At 43.1% G+C, this 23,260-nt stretch overlaps 1 protein-coding gene across 1 annotated transcript in view; it reads left to right on the forward strand.

Annotated features, from left to right (window-relative positions):
* Positions 1–3,018, forward strand: part of LOC147678452 (vomeronasal type-2 receptor 1-like) — a 66,041-nt gene extending 63,023 nt beyond the window's left edge. The window contains exons 6-7 of the mRNA XM_086945635.1: positions 1,399–1,522; positions 2,090–3,018. Of these exons, the coding sequence (XP_086801761.1) occupies positions 1,399–1,522; positions 2,090–3,018 (1,053 nt within the window). The remainder of the gene's footprint in view (positions 1–1,398; positions 1,523–2,089) is intronic.
* The last annotated feature ends 20,242 nt before the right edge of the window (positions 3,019–23,260 follow it).

A 23,260-nucleotide genomic window follows, 5' to 3' on the forward strand; every position in this document is an offset into this window, starting at 1 on the left:
AAAACAAATCCAGAAAAACAGGAGGGGTGAAGGCAAAAGGACTGGGGGAAGACCACCCTAAGGCTGGTAGGTCTAACAACAATGGAAGAGTTGTAATGTATTAGTATGTAGAATATGCCAACACCAGTCCAGAAAACATGAATCGCTATGAAATGTAAGCTATTAGGAAACAAATAAAACACTTATTTTAAAGGTCCTAGAAGGGCATGTTTTTGGCTAATTTGTGGCACTCCACAGGGATGATGAAATTGCTATGAAATATCAGAAATTGCAACCAGAAGATGTTTAATTGTGTAACGAAACAGAGAGATAGTTCTGATTTATTACAGGTAATATGTTTTGAACAAAGCCAGTTACAAGCACTACTACTTATACAGTTTATAGATTCCCCGATACAAACTCTAGAAGAAGTCCATCTTTCCCACAATGCAGGAACTAAAGAAAACATTTTCAAATAACTTTAGACAATAGTCATGCAATGCAGCATCCTGAAGTACCAACTAGTCATTAATATTCTTTCTTTTCGGGCATTTGTGTAAAAACCATACCTACTTATTGATTACAACTCTCAAAAAATAAGGCAACAGTAATGTGGTGACTTTGGGTCAGATGTAGGTGGCCATTTACCGACCGGTAACGGCTGAATTCGGCCGTTACCGACCGGTAAATGGTCATTCCTGATGTAGGTGGCCTATTTTACCGATTAGGTAAATTTACTGAATCGGTAAAATCCCGAATCGGTATTTTTACCGATTCGGTACCTTCCATATGTAGGTGGGACTCTTCTGAGTCCCAAAGGCCAGTCAGATTCGTTATTTTACCACCCAATCCTATTGGGTGGTAAAATACCGAATACAGGTGTGCATGCACATCTGTGCATGCACACCTGTGCAATGTGACACACAGACATGCCCTTAGGGCATGTCTGTGTGCCACATGGCACACAAGTCCGGTATTGGGGTGCCAGAGGGTGTCAAAGTGACACCCCCTGCACCCTTGTAAAAATTGGAATTTACCGAATCGGTAAATACTGATTCGGTATTCCACATTGATTCCTATGGGCTTCAAGGCCCATAGGAATCAATGGGGGATACCGATTCGGTATTTACAGAATCGGTAAATACCGAATCTTACCGATTCGGTATTTACCGATTCTGATTTACCTACATTTCCCCCCCTCTAATTTACCACTTCTTAAATACCGAATCGGTATGATTCTGTATTTAAGAAGTGGTAAATTAGAACTACCTACATCAGGCCCTTTGTGTTTTGCAGTAAGAAACGCATAGCCAACATTGTGTTTGTCTGTAACCCTTAGAGATTGAGGTGGCAAAGTGAGTCTTTGTTCCAATGCAATGAATTAAAATGGTACTCTTTTCATTTGAAACTATACTCCAGGTCCCGGTTTCTGTCTGCAGCAATAGCTGCTCAGCTGGCTATAGGAAGGCTCTCCAGAAAGGACGCCCAGTCTGCTGCTTTGACTGCGTCCCCTGTGCTGAAGGAGAGATTTCTAATGAAACAGGTAAATAGGAGAAACCAGAAAGTACCTGTTTGGATTGATTTTGTCTGCTCCAAGGGTCTCCATATACACAAAGACAATGTGTATGTCTCTGCTTTTAATAACTTAGCACAGCATTTTGTCAAAGAATGCCTCATTATGGTAACTATGTTAAATGAAAATACTTTGCAAACAGTCCACAGAAGAGACCAAATGTCTTTCCTGTTTGTGCCCCCACTGTGCACGCCAGCTAAAATCTGATAGCTGGAATCCCTTTGGGCCTCATCTTTGAGATGCCCCTTCAGCCCTTGTTTCCGGTCCAAGGAGGACCTGGCTTGGCAGTTCGTGCTGGACTGTTCCCATGAGGCACAGGGTCAAGACTGATTTGCATATGGCTGGGTCTAAACTGGGGTGGCATGGTGAGCAAAAGAATGATGGATTTAACCCAGATCTCTTGACTGGGGGTGAACTTATCTGTTCATATTTTAGGCACTCCACACATGAATGCCATCTAACGTTAACATTAACATTTCTCATTCTTTATTGAACAGTTGAAATTAATTAATTAATTACACTTGATTTATGCTCTAGATTCTACTACATGTTGGCTGTGTCCAAGTGAACAATGGTCGAACGACAAGGGAACAGCATGCATCCCGAAGAGGATAGAATTCCTGTCCTATCAGGAGCCCTTGGGAATAACTCTGGCTGTGGTTGTCTCATTAACGGCCTTCTCCACGGGTGCTATTTTATGCATCTTCATCAAATTCAGAGAAACTCCCATAGTCAAAGCAAATAACCGGGAGCTCACCTACCTTCTCCTGGGTGCACTTGTGCTGAGTTTTCTTTTCTCCTTGCTCTTTATTGGGGAGCCTCAGCCAATTGCATGCCTTCTCCGCCAGCCTGCCTTTGGGATCATTTTTGCCATCTGTGTTTCTTGTGTGTTGGCTAAAACTCTTATGGTGGTCATTGCCTTCAATGCCACTAAGCCTGGCAGTAATCTGAGAAGATGGTTGGGCCCCCGGGTTCCTGCGATCACTGTCTCGCTTTGTACACTTGGTCAAATCCTCATCTGTGTCATCTGGATTCTGCGTTGCCCTCCGTTTGCAGAAAAGAACATGAAGCTTAAGATTGGCACCATTGTCTTTCGGTGCAATGAATGTTCAGAGACTGCCTTATGGTGCATGTTAGGATACATTGGTCTGTTGGCTTGTGCCAGCTTCCTAGTAGCCTTCTTAGCACGGAAGTTGCCTGACAGTTTCAACGAGGCCAAGTGGATCACCTTCAGCATGCTAGTCTTCCTCAGTGTCTGGCTGTCATTTGTCCCAGGATACCTAAGTACCCAAGGAAAGTACACAGTAGCAGTGGAGGTCTTTGCCATCACTTCTTCTAGTGCCGGGTTGCTCGTTTGTATATTTCTTCCTAAGTGTTACATCCTATTGCTCAGACCTGATCTCAACACTAGAGAAAACCTTTTAGGAAAAGGAAAGAACACAACCAACAAAATGAAGACTTTCTAATGGACGTTAGAATTTGGACTAAGTTCTGACCATATCTTTATGCCAGCCTAACAAGGATCTTTGTATGAGTTGGTAACCAACAAGCGATATGGGTGCTCAACAGGGGAGAACAGTAAATGCTAATATCCAAGGTAATAATAAGGTGCTACCAGAAAAGAGGGTATGGTTACCATACACACCCCCTAGATCCACGAAATGGGTCCTAACATAAACATATCTCCTCGAGCACTCACAAATAAGAAATTACTATATATGCAGGTATAATCTTCTCATATATTCCAAATACGAGTTGGCATAGTCACAAAAGTACAAAAGATCATGTATGAATCCACGAATCTTGGTGTTTCCAAAAGGTATACCTTTTGGAAACACCAAGGCCTAGATGTATCAAGCCTTTTGCGAATCGTTAAGGCCAAAATTCGCAGAATTTCGGCCTTAAGGAATCGCAAACGGACATTTAGCATCTTTTGGGATGTATCAGAAATTAGCAAAATAAGGAATCGCAAAAAATTGCGATTCCTTATTTTGCTCATGCATTTAAGGAATCGCAATTTTGCGATTCCTTAAATGGCATGTATGAAACTTTTTAAAATTGCGAATTCGGGTTAAGGAATCGCAAATTAACACCAATTTGAGGTTCGTGTTAATTTGCGAAATCCTTTTAAAAAACAAAATATGACTATTTTGAAGGTGGCATGTGACACTCATACATGCCCATAGGGCATGTATGTGTGCCATATGCACACACATGTAAGTTTCAGGGGTGCAGCAGGGTGTCCATGAGACACCCCTGCACCCTTGAAATAATTCTCAAATTGCGATTAGCAAATTGCGAATTCGCAATTTGAGAATTACTGCACAATCATTCCTATGGGCCTCCTGGCCCATAGGAATGCATGGGGAATTATTCCTTATTTGCGAATTCGCAAAATGCGAATTCGCAAATAAAGATAAATAAGGAATCGCAAAAAAATGCAATTTTTTACATACATTCCATTTTGCGAATTCTAAATAGCGATTCGCAAGAAATCGCTATTTAAGATTCGCAAAATGGAATCTTGATACATCTAGGCCCAAGATTCGTGGATTTATACATGAACTTTTGTACTTTTGTGACTATGCCAACTGGTATTTGGAATATATGAGAAGAATATACCTGCATATATAGTAATTTCTTATTTGTGAGTGCTCGAGGATACCTGTTTATTCCAACAAGGATCTTGCACTCCCTGAAATGGTCTTGATATTTCTTACTAACAAAAAGAACTTTAATTGTAATACCCCTCTCCTTCAGCATTTATATTGTATATACTGAAATATTTTAAATGGAATGATGTGATGTTTTGTGGTGCATAAGGGCAAAGAGCAGCATAATGCTGTGAGCTGTATGCATCATACAAAAGGAAGTGACCAAATTATGCCCACCTCTTTAAAAACTAATGATCACATAGTCCTTGATACTTCAATTCAACTCATCATTTGTTAGGGAAGAAATCTTACCTAGATTATTGTCTCCTGTATTGCTGAACATATGAATTAAAACAAGTTTGAATCTCTCCGCCCTCAAAGTGCCTTTCAATAAATTGGCAAATTGTTGCCTTTGAGGTTGAAGTGTTCTAACTGGCACAATGTTTCTGTGAAGCTTTTCCCCACCAAGGGGCATATGATAAGGCACTTGGAAGGCTGTCATCTGAGACTGTGATTAAGTATGAAGAATTCAACCAGGATGACTTCTTAATTTGCGCTGAAAATAATGTAAATGTTACAGTTTTAGTCTTCGACATTAGATTCTGCAATGTTGTTGGATACATAGGTAGGTAAGTGTAAATTGTGGGACATCAAGTGATATCTATAGATGTCATTTGACATGCATACAATAGGATTATACACCTATACTCTTTTTCACCTTTTTGTCTTGCACTATCATTTCTCTTAAGTTTTCATGAGAAAAGAAATCTAAATGCAATAAAGGTTCTTTGTGATAAAACCTATAAGCTGGGAAATTATACTACATATATATGATAAAAATACCTAATAAGGAAGTCACTGACTTGATGGCAGAGGAATGCTTAGGGAACGCAAAGTGAACATCCAAACTACCACAAAAGAAGTATCAAAATCACTTGAAATGAAAAAAAAACAACCAGTGGTGAGTCCAGAGCATTCTAGGTACTCTTTAGATCTGCCTCTTTTACTTTGGTCAAGCTCAAATTCTTAGATCCAAAAGAGGTGCTGACGAGTGCATGAAACAACACACATTACAACCTGATTGAACTGGAGATGTATAAAACTGGTTTCTCACTGTCCCAAGGTAGCTGTCCACTTCCGAGAGAACCCAATACTCCTACAAATATTATATCATGATTGTTGAGAAGTGCAGATCATTCACTTCAAAATATAAGAAGTGGAGATATTCAGTACCTGACAGGATTTACATTTCCAAGAGAAAAAGAATGGAAAGTCCGGAGAGTAGTTGATGCCAAATTATAATATTATGCTATCTAGATACCACAAAACCTTTTAGAATAAGAAGTGCTAAGTCTCTCTGTAGGGGTGCCTCAGGGATGCTTTCATTTGGCTGCAATTCCTAGGGTTTGCCTAACCAAAGCTGGGGGCAGACCATTTTCACTCCTTGGACCTTACGCCTGGAATAGGCTGCCAATAGAATTGCGACAAATTGAAGGGGGGAATCTTTTGGAAAAAAAACTAAGACTTTTTACACTTTAGCTTTTTTCTCCTCTCGTTCCTCTTACTGTCTGTATAACGGCAGGGCACTCTTTTTGAGTAGCTGTGCAATTAACAAATCCTGTCATTCATTCATGGAATGTGAAAGGCAGATCCTTGACTTCAGATAAAGTTCTCCTTCTGTGATGGAGCCTTCAAATAAAGAAAGTCTCAGGAGAAGGTCATTCTTACTGCCCCCTCTTGCCACAGGAGTCATATTTGGCCATTCCCTGTTGAGGGCAGATCTTCAAGAATAGTACTTTATTTATAGTTGTTTGGTAACTGAAAATCCTCCAATATATGACGGAAATGCTAAATCTGAAAGAGAATAGACAAACAGGCACATGCATCAAAGGATCTTGCAATCGCAAACGGTGCAAATGGCAAAAATCGGCCGTTTGCGATCGCAAAATCTGCTTTTAGAATGCATGAAGGGTGAAGGCCCTCGCAATTAGAGAATTTGCAAATATTTGCGAATTCTCAAATTGCGATTGCATTTAAGGAATCGCATTTTGCGATTCCTTAAATGCAATGCACGAAACCTTAAAAAATTGCGATTTCGCAATTAGGGGTAGCAAATTACCATGAGGTTGAACCTCATGGTAATTTGCGAAAACTTTGAAAAATGCACTTTTGTGCATTTTTCAAAGTTTCATGTTGCGCACACACATGCCCTTAGGGCATGTGTGTGCACAACATATGTGCACAGATTGATTTCAGGGTTGCAGCAGGGTGTCCTTTGGACACCCCTGCACCCTTGAAATCGCATTCTAAATTTGTGATTCGCTAATTGCAAATCGCAAATTGAGAATGTTGTCCCATTCATTCCTATGGGCCTGTAGACCCATAGGAATGAATGGGGAGGTATTCCTTAATTGTGACTCGCAATTTGCAAGTCGCAATTAAGGAATATTAAGAAATCGCAATTTTTTCAGCGATTTCTTGATGCATTGCATTTTGCGATTCCTTAATTGCGATTCCTTATTTTTCGCAATTACGGAATCGCAAAAAGCAATATTGATGCATGTGCCTGATAGTGACTTTTGTCCAGCAAAGGCACTATATAGTGTAAGAAGTTCAATCAGTGTATTCTTCACCAAATGTATGTTTTTCCTTAAGACATTTCCATCACAAGTCTAAAAACTGATGAAGGCTCCCTTGACGATGTTCAATAGGCATCAATAGGCATCTCAGGAACTTTTGGTGATGAATGTGGGAAATAGGTAGATTTCTATTTAAGCTATTAGTACATTTTGATTTGCTTAAAACTGGCATATGTTAAATGAATCTGCACAAAGTATGGCATACACTTCAAGTGGGCAGCTTAGTTTTCTTAAGCTCCATGCAGATCCATCAAGGGGGTAAATAAAATGTTCTATTTTAAGTCGCACATGAATTATGCTCCTGCTTAACCAACATTACTGGATAGAAAGCAGGAAGTCAGTTACTGAGAATGGGCAGGCACATGATTCTGTTGAAGCCTGCTCTGTAGTTTTTGAGATATTTGCAATGGTATGACTTTGACAGCGTTCTACCCCACGTCAGTGGACACCTACTATCTGTGTAAAGTGAATGTGCTCTGCATGGCCTCTGACTATGACCAGCACCGCTCTCCCTGTTTTCAAGGTCATTTTCAGTACTCTGGGCTTCCTATGTTTATATTCCTGTTCACATTCTGTGGATAGCAAGAAAGTGTCACATGTATAAAATGGGTGTGCTCTCTGAATATTGAAACACAGTATCGATGTGACACAATATCGATCACAAAATATTGAAAATATAATATCAACGGGTGAGCAAGTCTATATGTTCTATAGCTAACGGTACGTAGAGGAGTATTTTCGAATAATAAAGCTATACCTTCCTATATGCACTTACCTTTCGTTATGTGTTGCCTTGATAGTCTGTCCTCATAATTCTTGTACCACAATATTGTTGGGGTCGATATTCAGTAGTTCAATCTGTACGTTGCAATCCTCCACTTTTCGTTAAATTCACTGGCCTGGCGTAGCAGCACTCTAACCCTGGGTCTTGCACTGAAAAGTCCTTTTTAGGTCGAGCCTGGATAGCGCATGTGCTGCTCTGCGTGGCATGCTGTATTCAAGATGGGACTTGAAGCTCCGCCCACTCTCCGCCCATATTTTTCATTGGCTTGTGTCATTAGTCACTGTAAACTGTGGCTGTTCATTGTTCAATAGGCTTAGTAGTCCCTCCTTAGTACCACCATGTCTCATTTGCAATGCAATAGGTCTCGCATTTGCGAGAGTTTAAGCTATTGGCATTGTAAATGACAATGACTTTTCTTTATCTGTTTTAAAAACAACACTTAAATAAAAGGTAAAATGCCAGTAGCTCAAACTCTTGTAAATGCAAGACCTATTGCATTGTAAATGCTTGTTTTATTTTGAGCCCATTATCTGGCCTTGTTTTATCACCACCGCCCAATCATGCAGGGGATATTTAGGATCAGGGTTATGTGCTAGCAGCCATCATAGGTTTATTCGTGCAGCTCCAAATCGTTAATCATTGTGGATCATGCTTATCATGTTGCAGGGATTCTAAGGATACACAGACCTACGAGCAGGAATATGAGACCTTGGTGTATAGGGGCTAAGCCTTCATACCGCCTTATTACCCACAAGACCATGACCAACTAGCTATAGTGTCTCACTCGCTCTCCTAACCAAATGCATAGAAGCAAATGATTAGACAACTCAGAACACAACACTCCTTGATCTGTCAGGAATCGTGGTGACAAGACACACCTTTTCCCTTACACTCTCGCACCTGTCCACAATAAGATCTGATGGAGACAGGAATATAGTTTAACATTTTATTTTAACTAACGTCCTCTAACATGTAGTATACATGTCACAACAAGCAGAAAAATACATAACAGAAATACAGTTAGCATCGCAGCCAGTCCATACATTCTGAAAAGAGATGTCATATTATAAAGACAATTGAGAAAGGACTATAGTGCCTAAGCTCCCTCCCCTTGGATAGAATATGTATTATTATACAATAGAAGATCTCTGGGTATTGTCAGCAGACCTCATGCCTTAGAGCTTAGATGGCAATTCTAAATCAAAGGTGGTTATTGCTCTTCTCCCTGGAAAGGTTCCTCTCTAAGGGCCCGATGTAGGTAATCCCAGATTACCGATTCTTAAATACCGAATCATACCGATTCGGTATTTAAGAACTGGCAATCGGGATTTAGGTAATTTTACCGAATTCATTATAGAATCGGTAAGATTCAGTAATTACCGAATCAGTATTTACCGATTCGGTAATTGCCATTCATTCCTATGGGCCTGGAGGCCCATAGGAATGAATGTCAATTACCGAATCGGTAAATACTGATTCGGTAATTGGGGGAAACATTGAAGGGTGGCAGGGTGTCACTTTGACACCCAGTTGCACCCCTCAATTGTGCATGGGTGCACATGTTGCAGACATACATGCCCTTAGGGCATGTATGTCTGCAACATGGCACCGTTTTAAAAGCAAAAAAAAATGCTTTTGAAAGGGTTTTCATTATTTACCACCAACTTCTAGTTGGTAATAAATAACGACTTCTTAAACCCCTGTAGCACTGATTTAAGTGCTACCTACATGTCAAAATACAGAATCTGTAATTTTACAGATTCGGTATTTTACAGAATCTGTAAAATTACAGATTCTGTATTTTAACATGCCCCTACATCTCCATCTTCAAATACCGGTCGGTAACGGCCGAAATCGGCCGTTACCGACCGGTATTTGGCTACCTACATCGGGCCCTAAGTGTCCATTACCTAAACATATATCCCCGTAATATCAAAGCTCGAGTATCCAGCCGCAGCTGCAGGGTTTTGTCTAGGTGCTAGAGCCGGGAAACATCCTTTACAACGAAACTTTCACGACGCAAAGCTATTACAACGCAGGTTTTTTACTACAAATACCTTTACAACGCATTACACTGCGGGGCGCTCTAGGATAGGGAATACGTTTAATTTACTATCCAACACCTTCTCTAGTGTCCACGGGGACTGGAGCTGGAATAGTAAATTAAACTATTCACTATCCAGCACCCCAAAGTGTAATGCGTTGTAAAGGTTTGTGTAGTAAAACCTGCGTTGTAACAGCATGCGTTGTAAAAGCATGCGTTATAATGTCATACATCCGCTAGAGCCTGACCAGAACAGAATAATAAGGCACATTGTTTATCGACCTTGCTCACAATGTTCCGACTAAACTCCAGGAACAGGCAAAGAACGAACACAGCAGACAGTTCTCATGTGAAAGGCATAAACTGCGTCTTGCAGAGATAAAGGTATGTAGTAACGTGCGCAAAAGCATCATCATGACTGCACGAGCAATGCCAACTTACTGATGTCGACAAAGTCCCTGTAATTCACTATTAGGACATGCCACACACACCAGGGCTTGCCCTACCATATACTTACAATGCACCTTGCCATTGGGCCTACAATAGGGGTTTCTGACATGAAGAAAAGGTAAGGTTTAGGGACTGGTGGGCAGGTGGGTGCACTTGCCCAGTCAGCATGGCAATACCAGACTGCACACAGGTCCGCAATGGCAGACCTCAGACACACTTTTACAGGCTGCTTCTGTGGGTGGCACAACCAGTGCTGCAAGCCCACCAGCAGCATTTGGTTAACAAGCCCTGGGCACTCCTGGTGCACTGTACTAAGGTCTGACAGGTAAAACAAACCAGCCAATCATGAATTACTAATTCATACATTCATTTACAATAGGGAGCACATGCACTGTGCAACTGGACAGCAGTGGCACAGTGCCCAAAGCATCTAACACAAGCAAAAACACATGAGGCAACAGCAAAAATGGAAGGGAGACCCACGCCAAGGTGCCAGGTCTAACAGTTGTCTTGTGATGTTTATTGGGCATAAGTTGTGGTTGTGTAGTAGTATGGAAGTGGGTGTGTTAGCATATTATGTTGGCTGCCTGGGCATATGATGATGGGTGTTTTGACAGAAAAATGTTGGCTGTATGGAAATATAATGGTTAGTGATTTGACAAATTTTGTTGGCTGTGTCAACACATGATAGCGGGTGTGTTTGCGGATGATACTGTGTGTTATGCTGGTGTTAATGTCGGTGGTGATCATTAGAGATAATGTTAGTGGCGAAAAGGTTGTTAGTATTAGTAGTAATGGTGATGGTGATAATAGTGGTAACAATTGTGATAGTGATCCTGGTAGCAGTAATGATAGTGGTGCAATGGTGTTTGTGGCTGTACTAGTGTGTATTGCAAAGGTCATGGTTCTGGTGGTAATGGAGCCAGTGCTGCTAATAGTTGTGGTGATGATAGGGATTATGAAAGTGGTGGTGCTCATGATGGTTATGGTGGCAGTGGTAATGGGTTTGGTACTGGTATTGGTGCTGGTGTTATTGGTGACAATTGTGCCAGTGCTGGTAATATCAGTGGTGGTAAATATGGCAATGTTTATGGTGATGATGGTGTATTAATTGTGCCAGTGCTGCTGGCAATGGCTGTGGTTGTGGTAATGGTATTATTGGTAATGGTATTAATGGTAATGTGGTTGTGGGTAATGGTGGTTTTAATGGCGGCAGTAGTAGTAGAGGTGGTGTGGGTCCAATGGTGGTAGGGATGGTGTTGAAAATTGTGCTGGTATTTGTAATGTGGTGTTTTTGTTTGTAGTGGTAATGTAGCTGAGAAAGTAGTGATAATGGTGACAGTAATGGTGGTGGTAATGAAAGTAGTGGTGGTAATAGTGATGGGGTAATGGTGGACTTGTTGGTACTGGTAATAGTGATGGTAATAGTGATGTGGGAAATAGTTGTGGTTGTGACAGTGGTAAGTGGGGTAGAGGCTGCTAATATTCTAGGGTATAGATAGATTATTAAACCCCAACTCAGAACACTTTTTTTAAATGTCTCCAGATATTTGTGAACACTGTGAGAGGCTTGATAATTTAAGGCTGGGAATTAATGGGGTGGTTCTTTAATACTCCCCAGACCTTGTGCTTAATTTTATTTTTAAAATATCTCCTGGTGTTCATGAACATAGATGAGAATTATAAAAAAAATCAATTAGATTATTAGATACCCCTATGGGGCACACAGGGGTAATACTTGTAAAATGCCTCCCCTGTATTGTCTAAGCATTGGGGTTGTTTTACAATTACTACCTATATCTTGCCTGAGTACGTTTTTTTTTATAATCACTACCCCAGCCTTGCTTAAGATTGGGGGTAGGTTGTGTTCCCATATTCCTACTGTGCTGCTGAAAGGCTGTGCAATTAACTTACCAACCCCCACAATGCCGCATTGGTCCCCCTCACTCCTTGCCCAGGGGTGAGTGAGGCTAAAAAGAAATGCACTCCACCACTCCCTAGTAGCAAATACAATGCTGTGGCCTAATGAGGAGCTGGTGATCTGCCACTTGTCCATCACTCCTGCTGACAAAAAGGTGTAGGGACAAGTAACCGGTGATCCTCTGCAATTTTGTCTGCAGCATTCTATGGGCCACAAAGAAACTAATCTGCTGGCATTCCCTCCTGAAGCTTACTCTCATTTCGAAAGATTTTCCAGGAGTAGCCACCAGTTGACACTCCTCAATGGCCTGCTGTATTCGGAAAGCCATCGAGTAATGGGAACCATTGGCTGTACAGATGGCTCTTTTGTTGAAGCTCCCCTTGCCTTGGGTAAAGTGAGGGGGCAAGTTGCGTAGAATCCATGAAACCCGAGGGAGCATTGTGTTTATGGTTCATGCTGGAGGGAGTGCACCACTCCCTTGTCCTCTTGGTCCACTACCAGAGCAATCCTCCTGCAGGCGTTGATCTCCCGGTTGCTTATTTGTCATGATAGAGACGCTATCCAACAAGAGAAACACAAAGCAGGACCTCTGCAGTTGCAATCTTCTTGTGTCATGTCATGATCTTTACCGACTACTCCCGCCAACCCCAACTGCAAAGAAAATCGTTTTTGCTAGGTCAAGCAAAAATTCAGAGCACTGAGTATCCAATACATGTTGATGTGCCCTGCGTGCCTTAAAGTGATTTTCCAGGACCGCACACATTTTTGATATTCCAGAAGTATCAAGGCTGGCACACAGGTACCAAGTAGCTCTTTACTCCGGCGGACAGGCTCCTCTCTCCAGGGCAGCCTCTCTTTGGTAGCTTTGGAACTCATTCAGACCCAGGAAGGCCACCAGCTGTCATCACACCCTCTCTTCGTGCTTCTTTTCAATCCTGACCCTTTGCCAGCACCCATCATGTCAAAAGCCTCTTGGTTCCCTCATGCTGATGGGGTTTGCAGGACGGGTGCTGTAAGGATTGAGTGGGGAACCCCACCTTCCACACATGCTTGGACAATGCTTTTTTCACTTATCCATCTACAAGGTTAATGGGGGGGGGGCATTTCCACCCTCATACTTGTGCAAGGTGAAGTGGGTGACTTAAGGACCACCCCACACTCATGCAATGGGTAGTCCTAAGGTCAAAGAACAATGAAAAAAAATCAGGGGTCTGGTTCACTAGTAGCCTATGTAGGAGGAAGATCAGTGGAGACCGAAACAATCACGAGTCACCACAAAACGTATATCAAGCTAAAGAGTAAGAAGAACCTTGAGAGCGGTTGAATTCCCATCAGTCACCAGTGTGATCATTCTCATCATTTGGGTTTCCATTCTACCTTCCTTAGGTCACCCTTCCCCTAGGGAGTGGTCCCTTATCCTCTATGCCCTTAAGCAAGAAGAAGAAGGTTGAGCTGGAAACCCCACTGCCCTTGGGCATTGTGTGCTGGGGGCATGTGTCCCCCTGGGAAAACGTGATGGCTTTCAACCTTGCCCTTGTCAAAGGTTTGGGGGGCTGAGTAAGGAACGTCCCTGAACAAAGATGGATGAGTAAGGCATACCCCTCACCCTTTTAAAAAACGTTGTTTAGTGTTTTATGCAGCGCGAACTAGACCCGAGACTTCGGGTATCAGAGCGCTTTACATGAGCACCAGTTTTGTTACAGATGAACAGACTCATTTTTGTTAGGCACGGGGAGATTACGTTTTTGGCCCAGAATCACAGAATGTTGAATAGTGTTGCCGAGACTCAAACTTGGTTCCCCGCTTCGAGGTCAATCGCTCTAGCACTAAGGTCACTTCCTCTCCCCTTGTGAAAGGGTGTGAGAATTACTTGTAAATCTCCTTCACTTTGGGCAATTAAACACTGTCCTGGACCTTTTACAAAGGCCAGGAGGGGAACATATTAACCCCCAGCATCCATTCCGGTAGGTGTATTCTGCTGACAGTTCCCCAGTTCTGGCTAGGCCAGAGCATTTGGGGGTTCATGGTCCTCTTGTGGTATGATTAAAGAAATCTCAACAGGTGAGTTTACCTGCTCACTTATAAATAATGCAGCACTGGCTCTCGCGCCTTGCTGCTCTATTGTGTCTCCTTTGGCCATAGTGTCAATGGTGGCTGAAGAACAAAACCTCAAAAGACATGAAAATCACAAATTATATTAACCTTATCGTCCTCTGAGACTTTTTTAGCTGCAACTTAACTCCCACTCTTGTCAATCTTACCAATGTGAACTGTGTATTCAGACATGCAATATCACATTGCACAACCTGTATTGTCATACATTATATCTATAATGATTACACAGGAATGGAATATAAATATTTTAGAAGACAAAATGCAATACCTAAAGTAGTATCACCATTGATCCTTAAGGGCATGGCATGCCACACAATACACTTTCATACCCACAACAGCAAAGAAACAAATCCAGTCTAAATTCTGACACTTTCAAGTGTAACACCACAATACATTAGGACGTTGTTACCATAGTAGCAGCATGCTATATTGTACTATTGCACCTCCAGAGCATAGCAAAAAAACTGATCAACTATGCCATGAGATTCAGGCACACAAAATAAAAATTACACACACAAACAAATGTCACAATTACCATTTCAATTCAGTGCCACTCAAGCAATGTAGCTACATAATCATACAAATGTTTACATACACGTTAAGATATTGACGTATTCACAACTCATTACTACCTTTCACAAGTGATGAATGGTGGGGGTTGAGCTTATGTTAGTACCACATAGGTTCATGATTAACCCTGGGCGATGCACTACGCTACGCTCGCGGAGTTTGCGAAGTTTGCCCAACTTCGCGCTACACGAGCTGCACGTAGCACAGTGCGAACACGCGTAGTGCAGCGTAGCGTAGTGCAGCAGTCATTTTTTGCTTGTTCGCGGTCCTCAACATCATGTTTGTGACCGCGAGCAAGCAAAATGACATCCTGGCGAGATTCTCAACGCAGGGAGGTCAGGTTTCTCATTGTGAGTGGTTGCGCATGCTCGCAACCGCTCTCAATGAGAAACTACCAGTTCGGGTTGAGAAAGCTGCCGCTCGAGTAATAATCTACTCGAGCAGCAGAAAACTACAGCTCGCACTGTGCAAGATGCCGTTTTCAATGATTGCACAGTGCCGGATGCTTGTCCGCACTGTGCAATTATTGAAAACACATCTTGCACAGTGCGAACATGCTACTACGCAGCTCGCGTAGTGCTACGTGAAGTTCGCGTAGTGCGAAGTGCACTTCGCGTAGCTTCGCGTAGCTCTACTTCGCGAACTACGCCCACCCCTATTCATGATTGGGTTATGATCGTAGGTTAACTTGTGAACTTCATGTCTTTTGATGTTAAGTTCTAAAACAATATAGATATCTGAGTATAGTTAATTTCCTGATAACTATAGTTTTTTTCAGGAAGCACATACATGCATGTAGTAAGAATCCTGTGAAGGTGGCATCATCCTGGCTGAGGGGGGGAGGGGTTGGGTGTCAGCTATCCTATTGAATTTGCAACACTGCAAGTTGCCACATTGCTCTTGATGTTTCCACACATCTACATCTCAAGTGTTGAGAGTCTGCCAAAGTTGACAAGTCTGAGGCTAATATAGAAGAGTGTGCTCTTGATTAAACCACTTTAGATTGGGACACAACTTTTCTAACTCATACAGAACAATGTCATTCCATCTAGAGCCTTAGGGCCGGAAGAAGTCTTTATCCCTCCTTGAACCATTTCATTATTCCTCTTCTAAATGCTTTCTAACTAACCCAGAATTGTTGACAAGGTTCGTGGGACTGGGGAAACATAGTAATTAGCTTAGGCTAGAGATGCATACCAATATACCAATGGATAACTTGCTGCTCCATGCAGATAAAAATGTCCCCACAGCCATGGTCACTATTGGATCTGTTGGTCGCATTTGACACCATTGACCATCACATTTTACTCTCCTTCTTGGCTACTTCTGGTATTTCAGGGAAGGTATTGGGCTAGTTCCAGAAGTTTGTCAGCCTGTTCCATCTAGGTCAAGCTAGACCCATTTTTATCTAAAAGAAAAATGCTGACATGTGGCAGACCTCAGGACTCGGTATTATCCCCGCTTGCTTTTAATTTGTATATGATCCCTCTTGTCCGCCAAGTCCAGTCTTTTGGTTTCTCTGCTCATCTTTAAGCTGATGATGGACAAATCCTTCTGTCAGTTGAAAGGGACCTCAACATTACTGCTTCTGGTCTCTGCAGCTGGATGGTGGAATCCCAGACTAAGATGTCAGCAAAACAACTCTACTAATTTCAAAAAGACTTAGGGGCACATTTACAAGCCCCTTTGGCCCCAGGTGCGTGACTTAACCTGTGCTTGTAAATACCACCCCTGTTCACGCAACACTTTGCGTGTTAGGGGTGTGACATGGGTGTTGCTGTTGGTGTTCCCATGCAACACCCATGTCTGCATCTCTGTGCTTTCCCCTGCACTGGTGCACAAACTGCTGCCATGCGATGGCGCAGGCACTCTTGCAAAGGATGCCTGGGTCGTGGGGAGATTTTTTTGTGCGGGAAGGGGCACCTTTCTGCACAAAAACAATAAATGGAAGTGATTTCCTCTACCAATGTGTGCTGTAGAATGCAGCACGCATTGAAAGAGGAAAAAACAAGGAGAAATGAAAATATTCCTCCTTGTTGCACCTCACTACACCACCCCTCTAGGTGGCATAGCATTCCGTCACATTGCCAGATTGAAGATTTCTCGTAAATCTGCAAATGCATCAGTGGACATGGGTATTTTGTGGGAACACCCACAGCAACACCCATGTCACGCCCCTAACATGCAAAGTGTTGCGTGAACAGGGGCAATATTTACAAGCACAGTTTAAGTCACGAAGGGTGACTTTACCAGTGCTTGCAACGTGATGCACCGGCGGTGCAAGGGGCTTGTAAATCTGCCCCTTGGAGTCAAAGTCGATCAGCATTTGACTCTGGAAGCTCAGCCTACTGCACTTGTTAAGTCCTGTCTTTTTTATCTGCAAGTTTTGAAATGAAATCTTTCTCTATTCTCTCTGCAACATAGGAGATTATAAATGCGTTCACCTCTGCCTAGCTTGACTTTTGCAATGCCATATTTTGCTTCTCCAACTTTAAATAAACTGCAGCCTGTCTTAAAGGCTGTGGCTAAAATGACTTTGCACGTGAGGAAGTTTGACTCAGCCTCTGCAGGTTTGAGTAAGCTACACTGGTTTCCTTTTCTTTAACCCCTTCACTGCAGCGGCTATTCCGCTGCAGTGCTAAGGGGGCGGGGCGGAAGAGCGGCGGGCGCATGCTGGTGACGGAACCGCTCCGTCACCAGCGTCGGTTGCCCTGTGCTTATGACGGAGCGGTTCCGTCATGGCTTCGCCCGCTCAATAGAACGCTCAGCGCAGGCGCGGAATTCGCGCCGCGCATGAGCGGCGGGCGGGCCATGACGGAACCGCTCCATCATCAGCACAGCGCCACCGCAGCTGATGACAGAGCTGTTCCGTCATCAGCATACAAGGGGTTAAAGGGTCAACTTTAAATTCATACGTTCGATCCCTAAATCTTCGTATGATCCATGTCCCAGTCCTCTTTCTGGCAGGTTTACCCGGGCGCTCACTTAGGTCTGCCTCTCTGTCTCTGTTAACTGTGCCTAAGCCTAGTCTTCCTATCCTGGATGGTCGAGCCTTTACAAGCAGCATCTAGGCTCAGAAATGAGCTGCCCTTACAGATCAGATCAGTCTTACCTTCTGAAGTGCAGGAAAGCCATGAACCCCCGCTCCATCTGCATAACTCCAACCTGTGGTATATTCCTGTATGAGTTTGTATATCCTGTGACTTTTCATCGAGGGGCAAGATACCCATCCGGGTGTTGTTGAGCTTTAGAAATACAAAATGAAGTGAAAAGAAAAATCTATTCATTCCGCTCATATGCGACTGAGGTAGACCACCATTTAGTGGCTGTTTGAGAACCCCGACAGTAATTCACACCCTCTACCTCATTACAATCATGTGATAAAACCAATTTAGAGACAATGTAAGGGGATCCACAATTCCTAAAAACATAGAAAAAACAACCAATAATCGATGTAACTATTCTGCCCCTTTGTACCAGTGACCAATCCCATGATTGGCAGACACATGGAATATGTTGCTAGTTTGTGCTGTTCCTAAACAATAGACCTCCTGTTTGGCAGTGGAAGCATTTCCTAGAAGGCAGACAAATTATCCTAATAGCCAATAGCATGACAGTGAGACAGACATCCAGCCCTGGGTTGGTCTGAAATGTGATAAGCACTTTCTCAAAGCAATGACCCAAGAAGGTTGACCCAAAATGGATGAAGGTAGCCGGAAGGCAGCTCTTTTTTCCCCAAAACTAAAAGCCTGAGCTATATCAAACGTACACAAAACATATATGAGATTAGCTTGTACCTACATCCCAACAGCTGCTATCCATGTTTGCCCTTGGGTCCTCCCTTTGCATTCCATACATATGTGTGGGTATTTCAGAGTTGCCTGGATGGAGGCACCAGTGTGAAGAGGCAGTGGGAGAGGGAAGAGACAGAGGGGATGGGCGGTAAAAGGGGGAGAGGCACAGAGTCACATGGACATTATAATGAGAGAGAAGAAATGTAGAGATGGGCAGGCAGTGGCTGAAAGGGTACATCTGGAGAAAGGACATTGGGGGCATGGGGACTGAATACATGGCTGATTCAGGTAGTGGAGCGTACTGTGAAAACTGGAGTACATACTGGATTTGGGGGGGATAGGTGGCTGGACGGATTATGCTGCCCTTCGACTGCTTCTGAACTCTTCCATGGAATAGGATGGAGTAGATTGCTTTAGTGGATTGAAATAAATGTGACTTTTATTGGTATTCAAAGTACAGTGATCTGAGTTAGAGGCTGAAAACTAGGCCTATTGGAAGAAGTGAAATTCAGTTCTTTATAGAACTTGTATTGCTCAGCTCAGAGGTGGAGACTCATGGGTAGGGCATTGCAAATGGATGAACTTTGAATGTAAATAGCTCTCTACACAAACTATTTTTCAATCAGGGAGAACATACATAGGATCCTGGTAGGTTGCTAGTGTGACACATGTTGCAATTTAGCCTGGTCTTCAGCTTTGCAAGGCTACTTGTAGATGGCAGAACATTGTAATTAAATGATCTGCTTCACCAGGGCCACTGCAATATGCGAGGGGGCTGGACTCAATTCAGGAAGGACCACAAGACCTGGCTCTTTGAATGATCCTACACCCAGTCTGACCAGCAGCCCCCTCCCCCAGTGCCTTGAGACCCTCACAGGTGAGTAACCGCGCTATACAGATCCCTGATTGATTGGTTGATTGATGTGTGTAGATATGCTTGCATCTGAGGATGAGGCAGTTAGCGTAGTCATATGCTCCTTGGAGTAGAGCTGTACTCCTAATAGGAAGGCCACCATCCACTCCATTACAGTGGTGAGGCAGAGGTCCACTCCTGGAGTTAGGTCAATCAGGCGAGATAGCAATAGTGGTACCATGATTCTGTGGAGGAGGTAACAGGCATTTTTTGCAACAGTGTTAATATATGACACATATAACAGCTTAGTAGCAAAAATTCAAACCTATATTCCAACCTATAAAAACCCACTTATTGCAGTTTTTTCATGAGCTCAGGACAATCATACAGGCGAGAGAGAATTGACTCATTTCACAAACAAATTTGGGTATATATTTGGACTTGGATATTCCCACGTTTGGAGTAGCTTAACAATTTTGGGAAAATTCACCAACGATTCTGAAGAATTCCCCGATATTGCAATATTTCTGGAGTACTCTTGAAAAAAGTTGCTGCATTTCATGTACTATAATTCAGGGGTGTAAGTCTATGAAGTTCCCACGGTGGGAGTAAGTTGGAAGAAGTGTGAATACCTGCAAACAAGGCCTGCAAAGCCCACTTGCTAGGACTTGGAGTAGAATTACTTACAAGAAACCCTTTGTATGGGTACGGGTTTCAATGAGAGTAAAACCACCTTTTGTGTATTTCAATAGCAAATTAACAAATGTGAAAAAGAGCTCGTTGCAGATTTATGAATAACGCTTGAGGTTTCTAACCAGCACAGCACAAATACCACCAATTTAATGTGTGAAGGTACAGATAATTGTGTGATGTAGACCATAACCAGCTTAAGAGGGCCAACGTCATACAATAGCAGTACATGAATTTGCATTTCTTTGAGTGCACATGTGACACCACTGTTGTAGGTCTCAGTGTCGATGGCACTAGTGCGGGATGCTAGGTTGAATTCAGATGAATCAGTGGCCATGCCGACTTTAACACAACTTTCAGGAGATGTTTGTGGCCATAGAGTGGAAAGATACCACTCTGAATGTCGTGGATATAGTTAAACTGGTGAAAATGTATTTGGCCTGTTGCAAAATGTTCCCATTCTCAAAATTCTGTCTTCATTAAGTGAAATCACATGAACGTTTGCAAAAACTGACTTGCTTTCTTCTCATGAGAATTGAATGCAAGGCCATACCCTGGAATCGAAGATCTTCAAGACCTTGAAAGACATTATGTGCATACACGTCCAAATTATGGAACATTTTGCACCCACAAACTTATGAAAATTCACAACGTGTGCAGTGGCAAATGTGTGAATTTAATATATATTGTACATGTAAAAAAATGTTTACCAGTTTCTAATGTTTGAACGGTGTAAAGCATGTGTTCATCAGAAAAAAACACATCAGCAGTTTTACAGATCCAGGAGAAAATATCAAATGTAACCCAAAGCACCAATAATGAGTTTAAGGAAGTAATAGTAAGTGAAATTCCATTTTGTATTTCTTTATTGGACTGATTGCAAAAATAAGTGAAAACACTGTGGGTTCACGAGTCTGACGGTCCGAGAACTGCCAGACTCGTGCATGTGTGATGGTCCAACCATTGCTTAACCAACGGTCCGACCGCCCCATTATGACTCGAGCAGTCCTGAGACTGCCGCCACCACAGCCCCCTGGTGGTGTTGTGGTAGTCAGAGGCCGTAATTTGTTTGGCGGGATCGTTGCAGTCCTGCCAAGCATATTACAAGTTTCCCCTCTGCCGGTGGTGCTATAGCGTTTCTTACTCCATGAACACCATGGCAGAGGGGACCTAAAGGGGGTCTTCTAGGACCCCCTGTGCCCTCTTCGCATGTGGATGCACACGGGGGGCATAACATGTGCCTCCCCCACCTGTTTGCATGCACACCAGTTCCAGCACGGCATGGACTTTTGAGTTAATGTGATGCAGAAACCTGGTTTTGCGGTCCCATTGTGGTGCCTTTTTTCAAAGGCAACGCCGCCTTTTAAAGAGACACTGCCATAGGACCACTACCCCACCTTCCAGACCACTTTTAAGTTGTAATCTGGCAGTCGGGCGGCAGCGACTCTTGGCAGTGTGTGTGCCCGGCGGTGGCATGCTACTCGCCCCCACACCACCAAAAGTCATAATCGGACCCCTTATGTACCTGTTTTAACAGTGGTGTTTATCAAGAGATAAGTGTAAGAGCTGATACCATTCAATAACAAATGTGCTTTTAGCTAGTGGTAACTGCATGTGCAAAATGGGCAAATAACACATGTAACTCAATCATAAATACCATGGACATTAGTCAATGGCATTTTTTTAGGCCACAATGCTATAGTTGTCTGCATTATCTCACTCAATACCTGGCATGCTTGTTAAGAAATTGTTCACGGTTTTTAGAACTGGGCCCTAAAAGTAGATGTTTATGTCTATTTACATGATACTAACAGGAGACACTAAAAACCTGACCAACTGAAAATGCCATCACTTAGTTAGGGAGGGCATGAACCGTGTAAGCCTGTCCTGCCAATTCCATGAAGCATGTACCTATGGCTTAGAAGTATGCGGTGGTCCACTGCATGGAACCTCACAAGGGGCTTGAGGAGCATATGTTGGCAAATGTCCATTACTCAAGGCAAGGTCAGGTGGGAGGACCTATGCTCAGGTAAAGGTGTTATGTATGAAGTCATGTGCCCATTTCTGAAAGCTGCAACTCTTCAAGACTGGAGGGAGAGATGAATGAAGATAACAAAATGGCACCTAGTGTGCCTGTAAATCCTTAGGGAGAGACTTGAGAATAAGATCAGGGAAAGGAGTGGATGGGAGAGGCCTGGGGCAGTCAGTGTTTGATCCTATCTTTATTGAGGTCAACCATCTTAAACTGGTCGCATTATTGCTGTTCCATCACTAATCAGGGCTGATGGACAGGGTATGAGAGACCCCACAGCCACAGATCTGTTTAGACTCCTTGTGGAAGGAAAACCTCATATACTGCATGAGCCAAAATGCAAGAAAAATTGCCTTTTCTGCTGATGTAATTACCACAGAGCAGAGACTCTTGGTGAGGTGCCTCTGTGGATTTGATCATCAATCAATTATCATGTAATTTATTCCAGGGAGAGCTTCTCTGTCAGTCACTTACACTGTGAGCACAATATAAACACAACCCTCAGCAGAACATTCCAAAGTGCTGCACAGCTCCATGAGAATCCAAGTCCTGCATAGAGGTGCAGACAGGTCATGAACAGGATATAAGTCTGTGTCTTGGACTGGTGGAGAGAGGTCATTGACAGAAGGTAAGTCTGTACCTTGGACAGGTGTAGACATGCTATTGACAGAAGGTAAGTCTGAGCCTTGGACTGGTGGAGACAGGTCATTGACAGAAGGTAAGTCTGTTCCTTGGTCCGGTGCAGACAAGGGGCCATTGACAGAAGGTAAGTCTCTGCCTCGGAGTGGTGCAGATGGGTCATTGATAGAAGTTAGGTCTGTGCCTTGGACTGCTGCAGATGTGTCATTGATAGGAGGTAAGTCTGTGTGTTATGGCAGAGGGCCTGATTGCACATTTGGCAGACTGGGTTACTTTATCCCGTCCGCTGCATTACAATTCCATTATTTCCTATACAAATTGTTATACAGCTGATGGGATATCCGGCACATTTGTGACTGAGTATCCCATCCTCCAAACCCTTAATCAGGCCCAGGGTTGGTCTATGACTCTGAGATGTGGACTGCGCTAAGCTGCAGTGCTGGAGAAAAGCCCTTTTTGGTTGCATCAGTTCTAGCTTATGGTCAAGTGCCCCATGCATCCAGTAACCAGATCCCTGGATAGC

This window comes from Lissotriton vulgaris, chromosome 12 (genome assembly GCF_964263255.1).
Source record: "Lissotriton vulgaris chromosome 12, aLisVul1.2, whole genome shotgun sequence".
NCBI lineage: Eukaryota > Metazoa > Chordata > Amphibia > Caudata > Salamandridae > Lissotriton > Lissotriton vulgaris.